We start from the raw sequence: 14,551 nt of genomic DNA on the forward strand, positions 1-14,551 counted from the left end.
GGAGAAAGGATGGACAACTGACACTCACCGAGTGCCAATGACTGTGATGCATCCTCCCCACTTTATAGATAAGGGTGATGAAGCTCAGAAAGGGTGAGTTGCTGCCTACAGTCTCATAGCTGGTACAGCTTGCAAAAGAACTGCAATCTTTGTGACTCAAATACCTGCTCTTTCCTCCAAACTCTAAAAAATACAAAGATCAACAGCCCAGACAACCACAAACAAATATAGCAAGAGGCAGAGTATAGGTATCCCAAAGCAGCTACTGTGATAATAAAGGTGCCTTATGAAGAGAACACTCAAAGTGTCTTAAAAATATACATTTCTGTATGCTCAAAAAAAAAAGCACAAAGTAGGTCAAATATGGGTCCATTTTATATGGATACAAATGATGGTTAAAATCTATCATTTTAGCCAGGCGTGGTGGCACACCAGAGGCTGAGCTATCCCAGAAGCTAAAGCAGGATTGCTTCAGCCAGGAGTTTCAGGCATAGTGTGCCATGACTGCACTTGTGAACAGCCACTGCACTCTAGCCTGGTCAACACAGCAAGAGCCTATCTCTTAAAAGTAATAACAAAAATTTAAAATATGTATCATTTGGGCTTGGTGCCTGTAGCTCAGCGGCTAGGGTGCCAGCCATATACATCGGAGCTAGCAGGTTTGAATCCAGCCTGGGCCTGCCAAACAACAATGCCAACTACAACCAAAATATAGTCGGGAGTTGTGGCGGGTGCCTGCAGTCCCAGCTACTTGGGAGGCTGAGGCAAGAGAATCACTTAAGCCCAAGAGTTGGAGGTTGCTGTGAGCTGTGACGCCATAGCACTCTACTGAGGGCGATATAGTGAGACTCTTTGTCTCTAAAAAAAAATAAATAAATAAAAAATATATGTCATTTGGCTGAGTGCAGTGGCTCATGCCTGTAATCCTAGCACTCTGGGAGGCAAAGGTAAGCATTGCTTGAACTCAGGAATTTAAGACCAGCCTGAGAGCAAGACCCCATGTCTACTAAAAATAGAAAAAATTAGCTGGGCATTGTGGCGGGCATCTGTAGGCCCAGCTACTTGGGAACGGAGGCAAGAGGATCACTTGAGCCCAGGAGTTTTAGGTTGCTGTGAGCTATGATGACACCACAGTACTCTTACCCAGGGTGACAGAGTAAGACTCTGCCTCAAGGCTCGGCGCCTGTGGCTCAAGCGGCTAAGGCACCACCACATACACCTGAGCTGGCGGGTTGGAATCCAGCCCGGGCCCGCCAACAACGACAGCTGGAACGAAAAAATAGCTGGGTGTTGTGGTGGGCGCCTGTAGTCCCAGCTACTTGGGAGGCGGAGACAGGAGACTTGCTTGAGCCCAGGAGTTTGAGGTTGCTGTGAGCTATGATGCAACAGCACTCTACCCAGGGCAAGAGCTTGAGGCTCTGTCTAAAAAAAAAAAAAAAAAAAACAAAAAGATTGCCTCAAAAAAAGTCATTTTAAAAGGTACAGAATAGTCCTTTTAAATGAAGATTTATATACATTAAGTATAAAATTTATCTCGAAGCAACATAATAAACCATTAGCACTGGTTACTTTGAGAAGGAGTCCCTAGTGAACTGGTGGGGACACCAGGTACTCTACTTGTCATAATAGCATTAACTTTTGGTTGGGGGTGGGAGATTATTTTTTCCTAAAAATAAGATCATTTATTTTGATAGAGAGGTCTATTCCTACTTTTGGTCATTGTTTTAGAAGCTCACACATTTCCAAATTCCATAATAAGTGAGACACAAAGCAGTATCTTAAGGCTGACTTGTCCAAATTTCTTATAAACTCTCTAAAACTTCACTAACAGTTTAATGAACACTTTTCCCTTAGCATTAACTTACTTTATGAGTAACAAGAGTCATGGTAATGTGGGCACCGCCTGGGGGAGCCCTGTGTGAAATTGCTATCTCGAGGGCCTGCTGATTTGGTAACTTACCTATCTGCTATTTCTTTTGAACCAACCTCGGGCCTTCTGTCAAAACCTTCTCCCCAGGCCAGGTGTGGTGGCTCCTGCCTGTAATCCTAGCACTCCAGGAGGCCGAGGCGGGTGGATTATCTGAGCTCGTGAATTCAAGACCAGCCTGAGCTAAAGCAAGACCCCATTCTCCACTAAAAATAGAAAAACTGAGGCAAGAGAATTGCTTGAGCCCGAGTTTGAGTTTGCTGTGAGCTATGGCACCACAGCACTCTATCGAGGGCAACAACTTGAGACTCTGTCTCAAAAAAAATAAATAAATAAAAAATAAAAATTACAATGAAACAAAAACCAAAAACCTTCCCAAATACTACCTATAGATTTATGTGTGGCGGAGGGGTGATAAATTAAATAGGAACTAGAGAAGATGATTTATATCTCTGAAACATTTTTTTGTCCCCTCCCCACCCCTTTTTTTTGCACTTTTTTGGCCGGGGCTGGGTTTGGACCCACCACCTCTGGCATATAGGGCCGGCACCCTACTCCTTTGAGCCACAGGCACTGCCCTGAAACATTTTTTTCCTTAGCATTGCCATCTCGTACCCCTCCATGAGGGTTCATATATATTTTTTAATTTGGGACAGTCTCATTCTGTTGCCCTGGACAGAGTGCCATGGCATCATAGCTCACAGCAACCTCAAACTTTTGAGCTCAAGAGATCCTCTTGCCTCAGTTTTTCTATTCTTAGTAGAGATGGGATCTTGCTCTTGTTCAGGTTGGTCTCAAACTACTGAACTCAAGCACCTGGCCCACCCACCTGGCCTCCCAGAGTGCTAGGATTACAGGCATGAGCCACTGGGCCAGGCCTGAGGGTTCTTATTTAATGAACAAATAAGCCAATGATTCTTTATAGTCAGAACTCATTTATAAAAGATTACGTCTTTTTTAAAAAGTGATTACTTCTGTCATGTTTAAGTTAACAAAGGCCCAAACAATGTCCTCCTTCCTATGACCTGGGAAAAGGATTATCTGGATTCACATTATTTTATGAAACCTGAACTCATGAAATCATCTGACTAAATTTTCTATGCCTTGGAAGAGTACAGGAGAACAATATATCTGGTAGCTATTACTCATCTCTATGGAGTCTGTTCAAGATTATACTTGACAATTTCTACTTTAAATTCTAAGAGAACATTTTCAGACTGGTATCCTCCCTCACCCAAACCCTATAGATACTAGTTTTTTCTTTCTTATAAATAGATTATAGATTGAACATTCCTAATCTAAAAATGTAAAATCCCAAATGCTTCAAAATCTGAAACTACTTGACCACCAGTTTGACATCACAAACGGAAAATTTCACACCAACCCTCATGTGATAGGCTATAGTCAAAAGATAGTTAAAACACTGTTTCATACACAAAATTAATTTCATGTTTAGACTGGTTCCCCACTCTCATGATAGCTTGTTGCATGTATACGCAAATATTCCCAAATGTGAAATATGGTCCCACGCATTTCAGATAAGTGACACTCAATCTGTACTATCACATCAGTTAGCAAACAAGGCTCTGATTTAATCTTTGTTATCTTAAATACTAATAAATCCTAGAGTGTCACTATTTTTTAAAAAACTCTATTGGACTTGACTGGAGTTTTGCTCTTAAGTTCTGGTAGAACAGAACTTTGGTGCCACTGCGCCACCTGGAGGTTACATCAGTATGAAAAACAAGAGTAATTCATTCATATGAAAGGTTTCTATTTCGCTCAAATATTAATAATTTTTAAATGTACATTAAGAACTAATCTGTACTAAGTCCTAATCTTTCCAATTAAGAAAGTTTATACTTTGATGGTTCCACTGAAATGTTCTATGTGCTGACAGTGGAGATGGCTACATGACTGTGTTAGCCCAAATTAATAAAATGGTACGTACCTAAAGAGGTGAATTTTTTTTTTGAGACAGAGTTTCACTATGTCACCCTCGGTAGAGTGCTGTTGCGTCACAGCTCACAGCAACCTCAAATTCCTGGGCTTAAGCGATTCTCTTGCCTCAGCCTCCCAAGTAGCTGGGACTATAGTTTATAGGCGCCTGTCACAACGCCTGGCTATTTTTTGTTGCAGTTGTCATTGTTGTTTAGTTGGCCTGGGCTGGGTTTGAACCCCCGCCACAGCATTGGTATATGTGGCCAGCGCCTTACTCACTGAGCTATGGGCACCGAGCCAAGAGGTGAATTTTATATAAATTTTATCTTAATAAACCTGAATTAAGGAGGATCCTCCCCCCATGTTTTCGTAGATTTAATCCTAGGAATTCAATTTACTGAAAAGACATTTATCATGGAAAATTTCAAATATATACAAAAGATGATAATCTCATGCACCACTTACCAAACTTTTAATTTATTATAGATTTTTCTTAAAATGTCATTTTCAAAATGTGTGTAGTCCTTGGAAATATCCTCCTCCTTCACTACTGAATGGCAAATGCAGCAATATATATTGGTGAATTTTACATTTTAATTGAATGTGAACAATGAAAAGGTCATTTTTAGTAAAGGTGTTTAGTAAAGACTAAAATCTAAATTTGAGTTTCCCTTTTACCAACTGTGATACTTTACAAAGATCCTTTGAACCCAGAGACAATGATGACAACAGCATAGACATTATGGACAAGACAGCATGGGATGTGTGACTTGGAGCTGATTTCTACTAGCTGCATGACCTTGAGCAAACTACTTAACTTCTCAGCCTTGGTTTCTTATTCTGTAAAAAGATAATGCAACTTACTTTCCAGCTATGAGGATTAAAAGAGATGATGTATGTTAAGCTCTTGGGAAATGATAGCTGTTATTACTACTGGCTATAAGGTGAAATAGGCCTCACTAAAAACAAGTTCATTCTTTTATTTTCTTTTAGAGGTGGTTGTAGATAGGGTAAATGTGTTAGGGTGAGGGTAAGGTTTAGGATTAGAGTTAGGGCAAGGATTAGGGTTAAGGTTAGAGCTAAAAATGAGTTCATTCTTGAAAAATATCATGGTACTTTGTGCTTAACCCGATGGGTTCTGGTGCTCCAAACCATCCTTTTTGACTAAAGGACTGAGGGACTAGAGAAATCATGGCACTAGTAGAAAAACACCCCTCAATGTATTACATATATATATATGGTGGAGTCCCAATATATATATATGGTGGAGTCAGGTACCCAACCACAGAAGTTTCTTGTTCAAATAAAGATGAAGAATATATTCCCATAATAACTACATTTTTTAAAAAAAGAGTATGTTCCCTAAGCTGGATTTATAGTACTTTACTCTGGCATATGTGGAAGGAACAACATTGTAAAGAGGAAAGCCCGAAACCCAAATTTGCAGGAACTTCTGACCACACTTTTAGCACAGCACTGTGTAAACCAAAAGTTCCAACCACTATAAACGTGCCAGTGTCCCAGGAATAGAGATAAAACATTTTTGGAACAGTAATTCTTTAATGAAAATAAGACTCTTTCCTACAAAACAAGCTTAAGTTGAGCTCTAGACCAGAACCAACAATTTTCTCCTGTGCTGGAGAACATTATCCTGTGCAGTACAGCTACCATTTCCAAGTATGATTCACCTCTCTTCTTTGTGCAAAGACAATGTTCCTTAGACAAATGGAACAGTACTTGTTTAAATCAACTATCACTTAAACAGCATATATTCATGGGTCAATATTGAAGAGTTTTAAGGTATTTTCATTAAAATACCTTACCTCCATTACCAATTTCATCTTTAATTCTGTGAAAGAATCAGGGTGGGTTGTGAACAACAAAACTAATTTGGGATTGGCCTAACCACTATTTATTTTAATCTTTCTATACTAAAGGTCTTCAAAGGTCTAATTTCAGTGAATGAAATAGGCACAAAGATTGTCAATTTAATTGGAAAATGGAACTTGTCAGGTCCTACTCACTGACCACTTTCTGAAGTATTTACTTACTGAACAGACATATCTGGAAAAAGCAAAGTCATCCATAGTCCCACCTCCCCAATGCCATGACTTTCAAACGAAAAGTCATTATTTTGGGTGGTGCCTATGACTCAGTGAGTAGGGCGCCGGCCCCATATACTGAGGGTGGCGGGTTCAAACCCGGCCCCGGCCAAACTGCAACAAAAAAATAGCCAGGTGTTGTGGCGGGCGCCTATAGTCCCAGCTACTCAGGAGGCTGAGGCAAAAGAATCACCTAAGCCCAAGAGCTGGAGGTTGCTGTGAGCTGTGATGCCACGGCATTCTACCGAGGGCAAAAAAGTGAGACTCTGTCTCTTAAAAAAAGAAAAAAGGAAAGAAAAGTCATTATTTCTTATACTTTGTCCATAATGCACCTTTAACTGATCTACTAAGTAGTCAAGAGTGTGGCAGGAGCTTAAAAACATTCTTTTATTTCAAATCCAGTTTAACATGCCATCACCCCAGTACACTGATAAGAGAGAAAAATAGCTAACACCCCACCCTAAGCTCAAAGCTCAGGGCCTTCAGTGCTGCTATGAGTTCGGACTGTAAGAGCTGAGAAACGGAAGTTAGCAGAGCAAGTTTTGTGGATCTTAATCAGCAAATCAGGTATGTTCTGGCCCTCAACAGTTTGAAACTCTTGGTGCCTCTTCATCTTCGGCCTTCTGAGTCCTCATCACCATTTTGGGAACTCCAGAAAATCCTACTCAACTGTTACACATTCTCAGAATGTGAAGACCTAACAAGATAGGGCATCCAGTATCAGATATTTCTTGTTATCATCACTGTCCAATTAAAGAGACTTGCTTACACTAACAGGATCTTCAAGAGATAATTACATAGAATGTGAGTCCAACCCTCAATTCACTTTTTACACATTGTCCAAAGAGCAAAATTTCATTCTACTCTAACAGGCTGATCATAAAAGAAAATAAACACCATTTAATTAATACCGTGAAGACACAAATTTTGCTTACTATAGAGGTTAAACAGTATGCAGTGTGCTAGGATTACACTTCTTACTCTATCCTAGAGTCACGTCATGTGAGTTCTATCTAAATATTGTCAAAATTATGCCCAATTTTTTTAGGCCATGGCTTTCATAGCCCTAGCCCAGCAGTTCTCAACCTGTGGGATGCGCGAACCTTTGTAACAATGAAAATACATCGCAGCATTAAGAAGGTTGAGAACCATTGTCCTAACCCCTCAACCCTTTTAAACAAAAAGTTTTAGATTATCTTTTCTTTTTTAGAAGACCCTTTTCCATACTACCATGTTTTTTTCTTTCTATCCACTACTTTTTCTTTTTTTTTTTTTTGTAGAGACAGAGTCTCACTGTACCGCCCTCGGTGGAGTGCCGTGGCGTCACACAGCTCACAGCAACCTCCAACTCTTGGGCCTACATGATTCTCTTGCCTCAGCCTCCCGAGCAGCTGGGACTACAGGCGCCCGCCACAACGCCCGGCTATTTTTTTGTTGCAGTTTGGCCGGGGCTGGGTTTGAACCCACCACCCTCGGCATATGGGGCTGGCGCCCTACTCACTGAGCCACAGGCGCCACCCAACCACTACTTTTTCTTAAAGAAATCCTTATACTGGTTGACTTACTATTCTACATCAAATGTGTTTTCAGCCTGCTGCATAGCTCTCCTCTTGGTTGTTATTGACTAGGAAGCCTTCCTTCTGATGTTCATCTTTGTTTTGCTATAGTATATCTTCAAATAACCTCTCTGGGTGCATACAACATAAAATGAATCCATAGGTCTCTAAAATCGTCATTTTCTTGTCCTTGAATCTGATAGAAAGCTATGTTTACAATAATTTTTCCTCTCAGCATTTTATTGTCTCCTAATTACCTACTGCTAATGAAGACAAGTCTCTTTCAGGTGTATCACTCTTCTGTAGATAGCTCATTTCACTGGAAGCTTTTAGGTTCTAACATGTGCCCCTAGATTTTCTGTTCACAGGATTGGGGACAAGCTCTCATATCAGCTATCCCATTGTTCCAGAAAGGGTATACAATGCTTAAAGGTCACTAACACCTAATTACTTCTACTGCTTAGTACCCACAGACTCCCTTTCTCTTCAAAACTTTTCTTTAGCCCTTATTCTGCCCCTCTACTTTCTTTTTTTTTTTGTGGTTTTTGGCCGGGGCTGGGTTTGAACCCGCCACCTCCGACATATGGGACCAGCGCCCTACTCCTTGAGCACAGGCGCTGCCCTCTGCCACTCTACTTAAATTACTTCACAATATATAATTCAGACAAAGTTTATTCCTTCCGCTCCCATACCTTCTAGCAACCCCTTCACTGGTTGTTGTGATGCTATACTTCCCCGAGTCTTGTCTGAATGATACTTCCACTGTTACTGGTTCCTCTAACCCTGTTACTGTATTCCTCTAAATACAAGGGGTTTACATTTTCGTGCCCCTACCCACATCTTTTTTTTTGGGGGGGAGGGGAGACAGTCTTACTATGTCACCCTGGGTAGAGTGCAGTAGCCTCACAGCTCACAGCAACCTCAAACTCTTGGGCTTAACCGATTCTCTTGCCTCAGCCTCCCAAGTATCTGTGACTACACCTGCCACAATACCTGGCTATTTTTTGGTTGTAGTCATTGTTGTTTGGCAGGCCTGGGCTGGATTCGAACCCACCAGCTCTGGTGTATGTGGCTGGCACCCTAGCTGCTGAGCTACAGGCACAGAGCCCCTTAGCCACTTATCAGATGATTCTACCCTAATGTATTTCCTAAAAACACCAAGACTAACATGGATGATTTATTAGCATCTAAAACCAAATACTGCCTGCTCTGAAACCTAAACCAGAACTTTTCCCCAATTTGCCCTATCACCTAAGGAGTGAAATTTTTTTTTTTTTGAGACACAGTCGTACTCTATCACCCTACATAGAATGTTGTGACATCATCATAGCTCAGAGCAATCTCAAACTCTTGGGCTCAAGCAATACTCTTGGCTCAACCTTTCAAGTATCTGACACTACAGGCATGCACCATGACAGCAGGATAGGAGTGAAGCTTTTAATGTTAATTTTTATTCTTCCTTTTTGTCCTTGACCCACCCCTCCAATTATAGACAATCCACTTCTCAATCTTTTTCATTGTCTTCTGTAATTTCTATCACATATATTCCTTTACTAATTGACTGCCACAATTCTAGCTCAGGTTTTCATTAGTTCCTCTCCCACTTCCTGGTTGTAACTGCACCAATTCAGCCTGAATAGACAGTTACAAGTAATTCTCTTAAAGCACCCTTCTCTACTGCTCAAAAACCTTCAGGAGCTGCCCACTACATACTAAAAAGTCCATGTAGGTTGGCTCAGCATTCATGGGACCTTAAAGATCTAGTTCCAAATTATCTAAACACTGATCACTCCGCCTAATCCCAGGGAACCCCTCCATCTCTACCTACCAAAACTCTTAATGTTTTTTAAGGTTCAAATCAAATATCACACCTCTACAAGCTTTTCTTTTCTTTGAGACAGAGTCTCACTATGTTGCCCTCAGTAGAGTGCTGTGACGTCACAGCTCACAGCAACCTCAAACTCTTGGGCTTAAAGCGATTCTCTTTCCTCAGCCTCCCAAGTAGCTAGGACTACAGGTGCCCACCACAACACCTGGCTATTTTTTTGTTATAGTTGCCATTGTGGTTTCGCTGGCCTGAGCTGGTTTGAGCCCACCAAACTCAGTGTACATGGATGGTGCCATAACCACTGTGCTACACAGGCGCCGAGCCTGTAAGCTTTTCTTGATTCCTTTGCTCCACCCCTGAATCCTAAATTCTGAGTACATAAGGAAAAGTTGATTAAGAATGTTAGACAACATTAAACACTGGCACAGTACTTGGCTCAATCTGTCTAAAAACTCTTAACCTCACTGGTGACTACATACCTTACAGATTCAATTTTTATTTATACTTTTTTAAGGGGGATGGACAGTTAATATTTAATTCACATAATGGTATTTGAAACACAAATGCCAATAAAAGCTGGAATATGTCATTAACAAAGGATAGTCTTGACTTTGTTAAGTCATGATATATTAGAAATAAATTAATACATATACAGTAGAACCTCAATAGTTGGCCACCTCCCTACATCAACTTATTTTTCACAGACCGAACCCGCACCATATGTACTTAATGTAAGTTCCTTATGTTTACGAGTTTGTTACAGTCCCTTGGATGGTCAACTTAAGAGGTTCTACTCCTGTATTCCCTCTAAAGATGTAGTTTTATGGGAAAGGAGAAAAGAATAAGAACCCTCTTCATCAAATCAAAATGGAATTCTTGTGCTCATGAGTGGGGAAACAGACTCCAGGTTGTAGGAGTTGCCCACCTTGTTTTTAGCAGGGCCAGGAGACTGGGAGGGAAACTGGACACAAAAAGGTCTCTAGCTCTTCCCCTCTACAAGTATGCTCTCAAGAGAAAAGATAAAAGGTGCTCTACTTTGTTCTCAGAATGTGCAATATAAGTAGGTCTTCCTGTTCCTACCCTTGACTAAATTTAGTGGGCTGTTCTAGGCTCCATTTGACCCCAGGAATACATCTTCTGCTGTAGAATTTATTAGTTCATTTCACTTTATTTAAAACATTACATCCTTGTATTTTTACCTCCTTGCCAAAAACTACTGAACAGTATTAGAAAATAAAATAACACAAAAAAGTAGGTTTCTGTAGGAACCCCACCCATTTCAGGCAAAACAAACATGCCATGGGTGCAGATCTTCTTGCCTACTCACCTTGGAGGTGAGGCACAGGGATCTCAGCCATAAATATTTGACCTCTTCTCATCATGCCAGCTTAAATTAACTAAATACTGGGAGCTTAACTGATGACATGCCAAAATATGAACTAATAAAATCCTTTCCAGTGGTCAGCTGGGTGAATCTAGTATAGACACAGGTCTCCTGCAGCTTAGTCTAGTACAACACATCCAAATTTAAAATGTATACAAAGAGACCATGAGCTAGTATAAGGATATGCATTTCAAAACAAATTATGAGCAATTTTATTTAGTCATAAGCAATGCCAATTATGGAATTAGAGAGTATTTGCTTCATCTTATTGCCTGTAAGAATCTAAAATGCTGCCACTCACATTAATAGCGTAGTTACTACTAAAAATAAAACTGGCTGCTTTTGTTTTCAGAAGTTTCCCTAGAGAAAGAATACAAACCAGTATTGTGACTTAACCACAAAATAGCACAGCTGGCAAGACTTAAGCACTTTCTATCATTAAAAGAAAGTTCTTGTAACTTACCTAGCAAATTCTGCCAGTTGTTTGGGGTCTGAGAGGTCAATCCCAGGTATTCCTCCAGGAGGAAGTTTCTTTCCTGTCATATACTCTGAATAATCAGGAGGCGAGTTCTCTCCAATGATTTGTTCTTCAACCACTGTCTCATGGTCAATATCTTTTTTTTCATCTGAAACATATCATGAGATTATTTTAGCTGAATAAATTAATTTCTCAGCTTAAGTGGGTAATTTATAGCCACCACTTCATTTTCTTAACCACCCACACTTTGTCCTCAATCTCTTGAAATCCTGTTTCTGCCCAAAGGTCACTAAAATCTTCAATGCCAAATCCAACAGACCTTTTGTATTAGCATTCTTCTTAAGCCTCCTGGGAGTAGTTTTACTGTTGGTATCTTCATCACTGCACTTCCCTGATTCCATCCCATTTCTCTGAGTGACCTGTAATATTTTCAGCTTCTTGGGTTCTCCTCTTAAAGAGTTCTGCTTTTTACCTACCATATGCACTTCCTTGTAACTATCAACTAACTCATCAATGCTCACTCAAATCTAATTTCACAGCCTTTGCCTCTTAGCCTCTTGCCTAGCAATTCAGCCTCCTCCTTCTCTCGTCTCCCCTCACTCTTTGCCTCACCTGTACCTGGTTATTATCAAGTCCCTTGCTTGTATCAGTCTATCCATCCTAATCTCATAGCCTTTACTCAATTTCCACTATTTCATCAGCCTCTGCCACTATAAGCTCCACAAGGACAGAGAGGTTTTTTAATTCTAATCTCAATTATTTCCAGAGCTTTGTTCAAAGTCTGCACATAGGCTCGGCGCCTGTAGTCCAAGCTACTTGGGAGGCTGAGGCAAGAGAATCGCTTAAGCCCACGAGTCTGAGGTTGCTATGAGCTATGATGCCCCGGCACTCTACCTAGTGCGATATGAGACTCTGTCTCAAAAAAAAAAAGAAGTCTGCACACAGCTGGTCCTCAATAAACGTGTGTTCAAAGAACATAGATGTATCTCTACTTAATTGTCTTACCACCACCTCAAATCCAATGGGTGGGAAAAAAGCAATTAATTTCCTATATTTCAGACACCAAACCCTAATGATCAAGTGACTGTCTTCTCTCTGTCCAACTGCCATCAACTTAGTTCTTATTATTTCAAAACTAAATGACTTTAGCAGTTCTTAGTTTGTTTCACAATTCTGATCGCTACTCTAGTGATGCTGGAAAGGATAAATTGGTACAGCAAACACAGGTGATATACTTTCACCCATGGTGCAAGCCCTTCAACAGTGCTACAAATTACTCCAATTTGGCATTCTTGGCCATCCACTGGTCCCATTTTAATATACCTGGATCTTACCTTCTATTTCTCTTTTGCACAAACCCTCTGTATTCCAACCAGCCTGTTTTTCTCACAGGTTAATCCCCAAGTGCCTGGCAGGAGGTATTCATGAAATTTCCCCCCTTTGCTCTCTCTCAATCCAGCCACACCCTCCCCCAGCTCAAATTCTCTAAGGCCTTGTTGATTCTATCACTCCAGCCTCAGAATCCTACCTTTTCTTTGAACTACTAGATTATTTCCTGGTTAAGACCAACACTGAAATCCTTGGTTTTGAATTTTTCTTGGCCTTGCTTCTTAAGCTAGTGCTCAGAGGCCAAAAACAGTCTTCAACTACTTTTGATGCCTAAAGCAGAAAATAGGCACTCCAAAACTTTCAGCACTAACTGAAATTTTCTGTTTCTTGGTCAAATTGTCTATGACTTCACCAAGAGCAGTAATGTTATGATTTTTTCAGATGTGAAAAATGGCTTGTTCAACTCTTACCTTGAATTTCCTTTCTATCAGTGTTCAAAAGCAAGACTAAAAACCCAACCCAACCCCTACAATTTATGTCAATACCAAAAACTACGTACACTTAACACACACCTCTCTGATATCAGGGTAAAGCTAGGAGAGTGAAATACAGATAGACAGAATGTATCAAATTGTCCATTTCACCAATAGCAGTAATGTATGATTTTTTTCAGATGTGAAAAATGGCTTGTTCAACTCTTACCTTGAATTACCTTTCCACCACTGTTCAAAAGCAAGACCAAAAACCCAACCCAATCCAACTCCTGTAATTTATGCCACTACCAAAAACTACATATACTTAACACACAGCTCTCTGATATCAGGTAAAGCTAGAATAGGAGAGTAAAATAAAGACAGACATAATGTAGATTGATTTAAGTGGTATTATCAATTTGATCATTCTCAGCAACAAAAAGCTTAGAGAACAACAATTTTAAACTTTATTTTTATTTTTTGAGACGGTCTTACTTTGTGGCCCTGGGTAGAGCACTGTAGCATCATAGCTCACAGCAACCTCAAACTCTTGGGCTCAAGTGATCCTCTTGCCTCAGCCTCCCGAGTAGCTGGGACTATAGGCACTAGCCGGATGCCTGGTTATTTCTAGAAACAGGGTCTTGCTCTAGTTTAGGCTAGTCTCAACTCCTGAGCTCAGGCAATTCACCCAAATTGGCCTCCCAAAGTGCTGGGATTACAGGTATGAATCACCGTGCCCGGCCCAACAATTTTAAACTTTAAATGCCTCTCTACTTCCACTACTCTTCCTTCCAGAAAACATTAGATAAGTCATTACAAGGAATCACACATAATCGTTTATTTTATGAAGGAGAAAGCTGAGGGAGTTCAAGTAACTTGCTTGGTTTAACTAGCTACTAAGTGGCAGATGTGAATGCCAATTTTAACCCTAACCATTAAGCTTAACTATGTGCTTAACAGTTAAGCTCAACTGCCTTTTGTTTTGAACTAGAAAAGACAAAAGATAATACACCCACAGTTATCCATTTACAGATGAAGACTATTATCCATGGATGGATGGGGTCTAAGAAAAAAACAGCTGGATATATTAAAGAAAAGGACAGAAAAAATGGTTACTGATCATAAATTAAAAAGCCAGGATTCTCTACTATATCCAAATTTTCTTGTTTCATTCTTATCCCCTTTATTGATGCCCCTTCACCTGCCAATCTCGCTGGTCTACACACAACTACCGCCACATCAAAACTTTGAAGTGATACAGAAATACAGTAGTGGACAAGGAAGTTTTCTTCATTGATGTTTTATATTTTGGATACAAGAATGATAATGATAGCATTCATTGCTACTCTCAACAAGCTACTGATGAGGGTGTCTTAGCCTATACAAAGCTGCTACAACACAAATAACAGAGATGGGATGGCTTAACCAACATTTCTTTCTCACAGTTCAGAAGTTAAAGTCTGAGATCAGCATGGTTTCCTTCTTGGTGAAGGCCCACTCCCTGGTTTGCAGGCAGCCATCTTCAAACTGCAT

General features: G+C 40.3%; 1 protein-coding gene and 1 long non-coding RNA gene across 2 annotated transcripts in view; both read right to left on the reverse strand.

Moving 5' to 3' along the window:
• Positions 1–14,551, reverse strand: part of LOC128593584 (uncharacterized) — a 66,443-nt gene that overhangs the window by 22,509 nt on the left and 29,383 nt on the right. The gene's annotated exons all lie outside the window — the stretch shown is intronic.
• Positions 1–14,551, reverse strand: part of YY1 (YY1 transcription factor) — a 44,225-nt gene that overhangs the window by 8,346 nt on the left and 21,328 nt on the right. The window contains exon 2 of the mRNA XM_053601673.1: positions 11,202–11,364. Within this exon, the coding sequence (XP_053457648.1) occupies positions 11,202–11,364 (163 nt within the window). The remainder of the gene's footprint in view (positions 1–11,201; positions 11,365–14,551) is intronic.

The sequence above is a fragment of the Nycticebus coucang genome, chromosome 9, assembly GCF_027406575.1.
Source record: "Nycticebus coucang isolate mNycCou1 chromosome 9, mNycCou1.pri, whole genome shotgun sequence".
Lineage (NCBI taxonomy): Eukaryota > Metazoa > Chordata > Mammalia > Primates > Lorisidae > Nycticebus > Nycticebus coucang.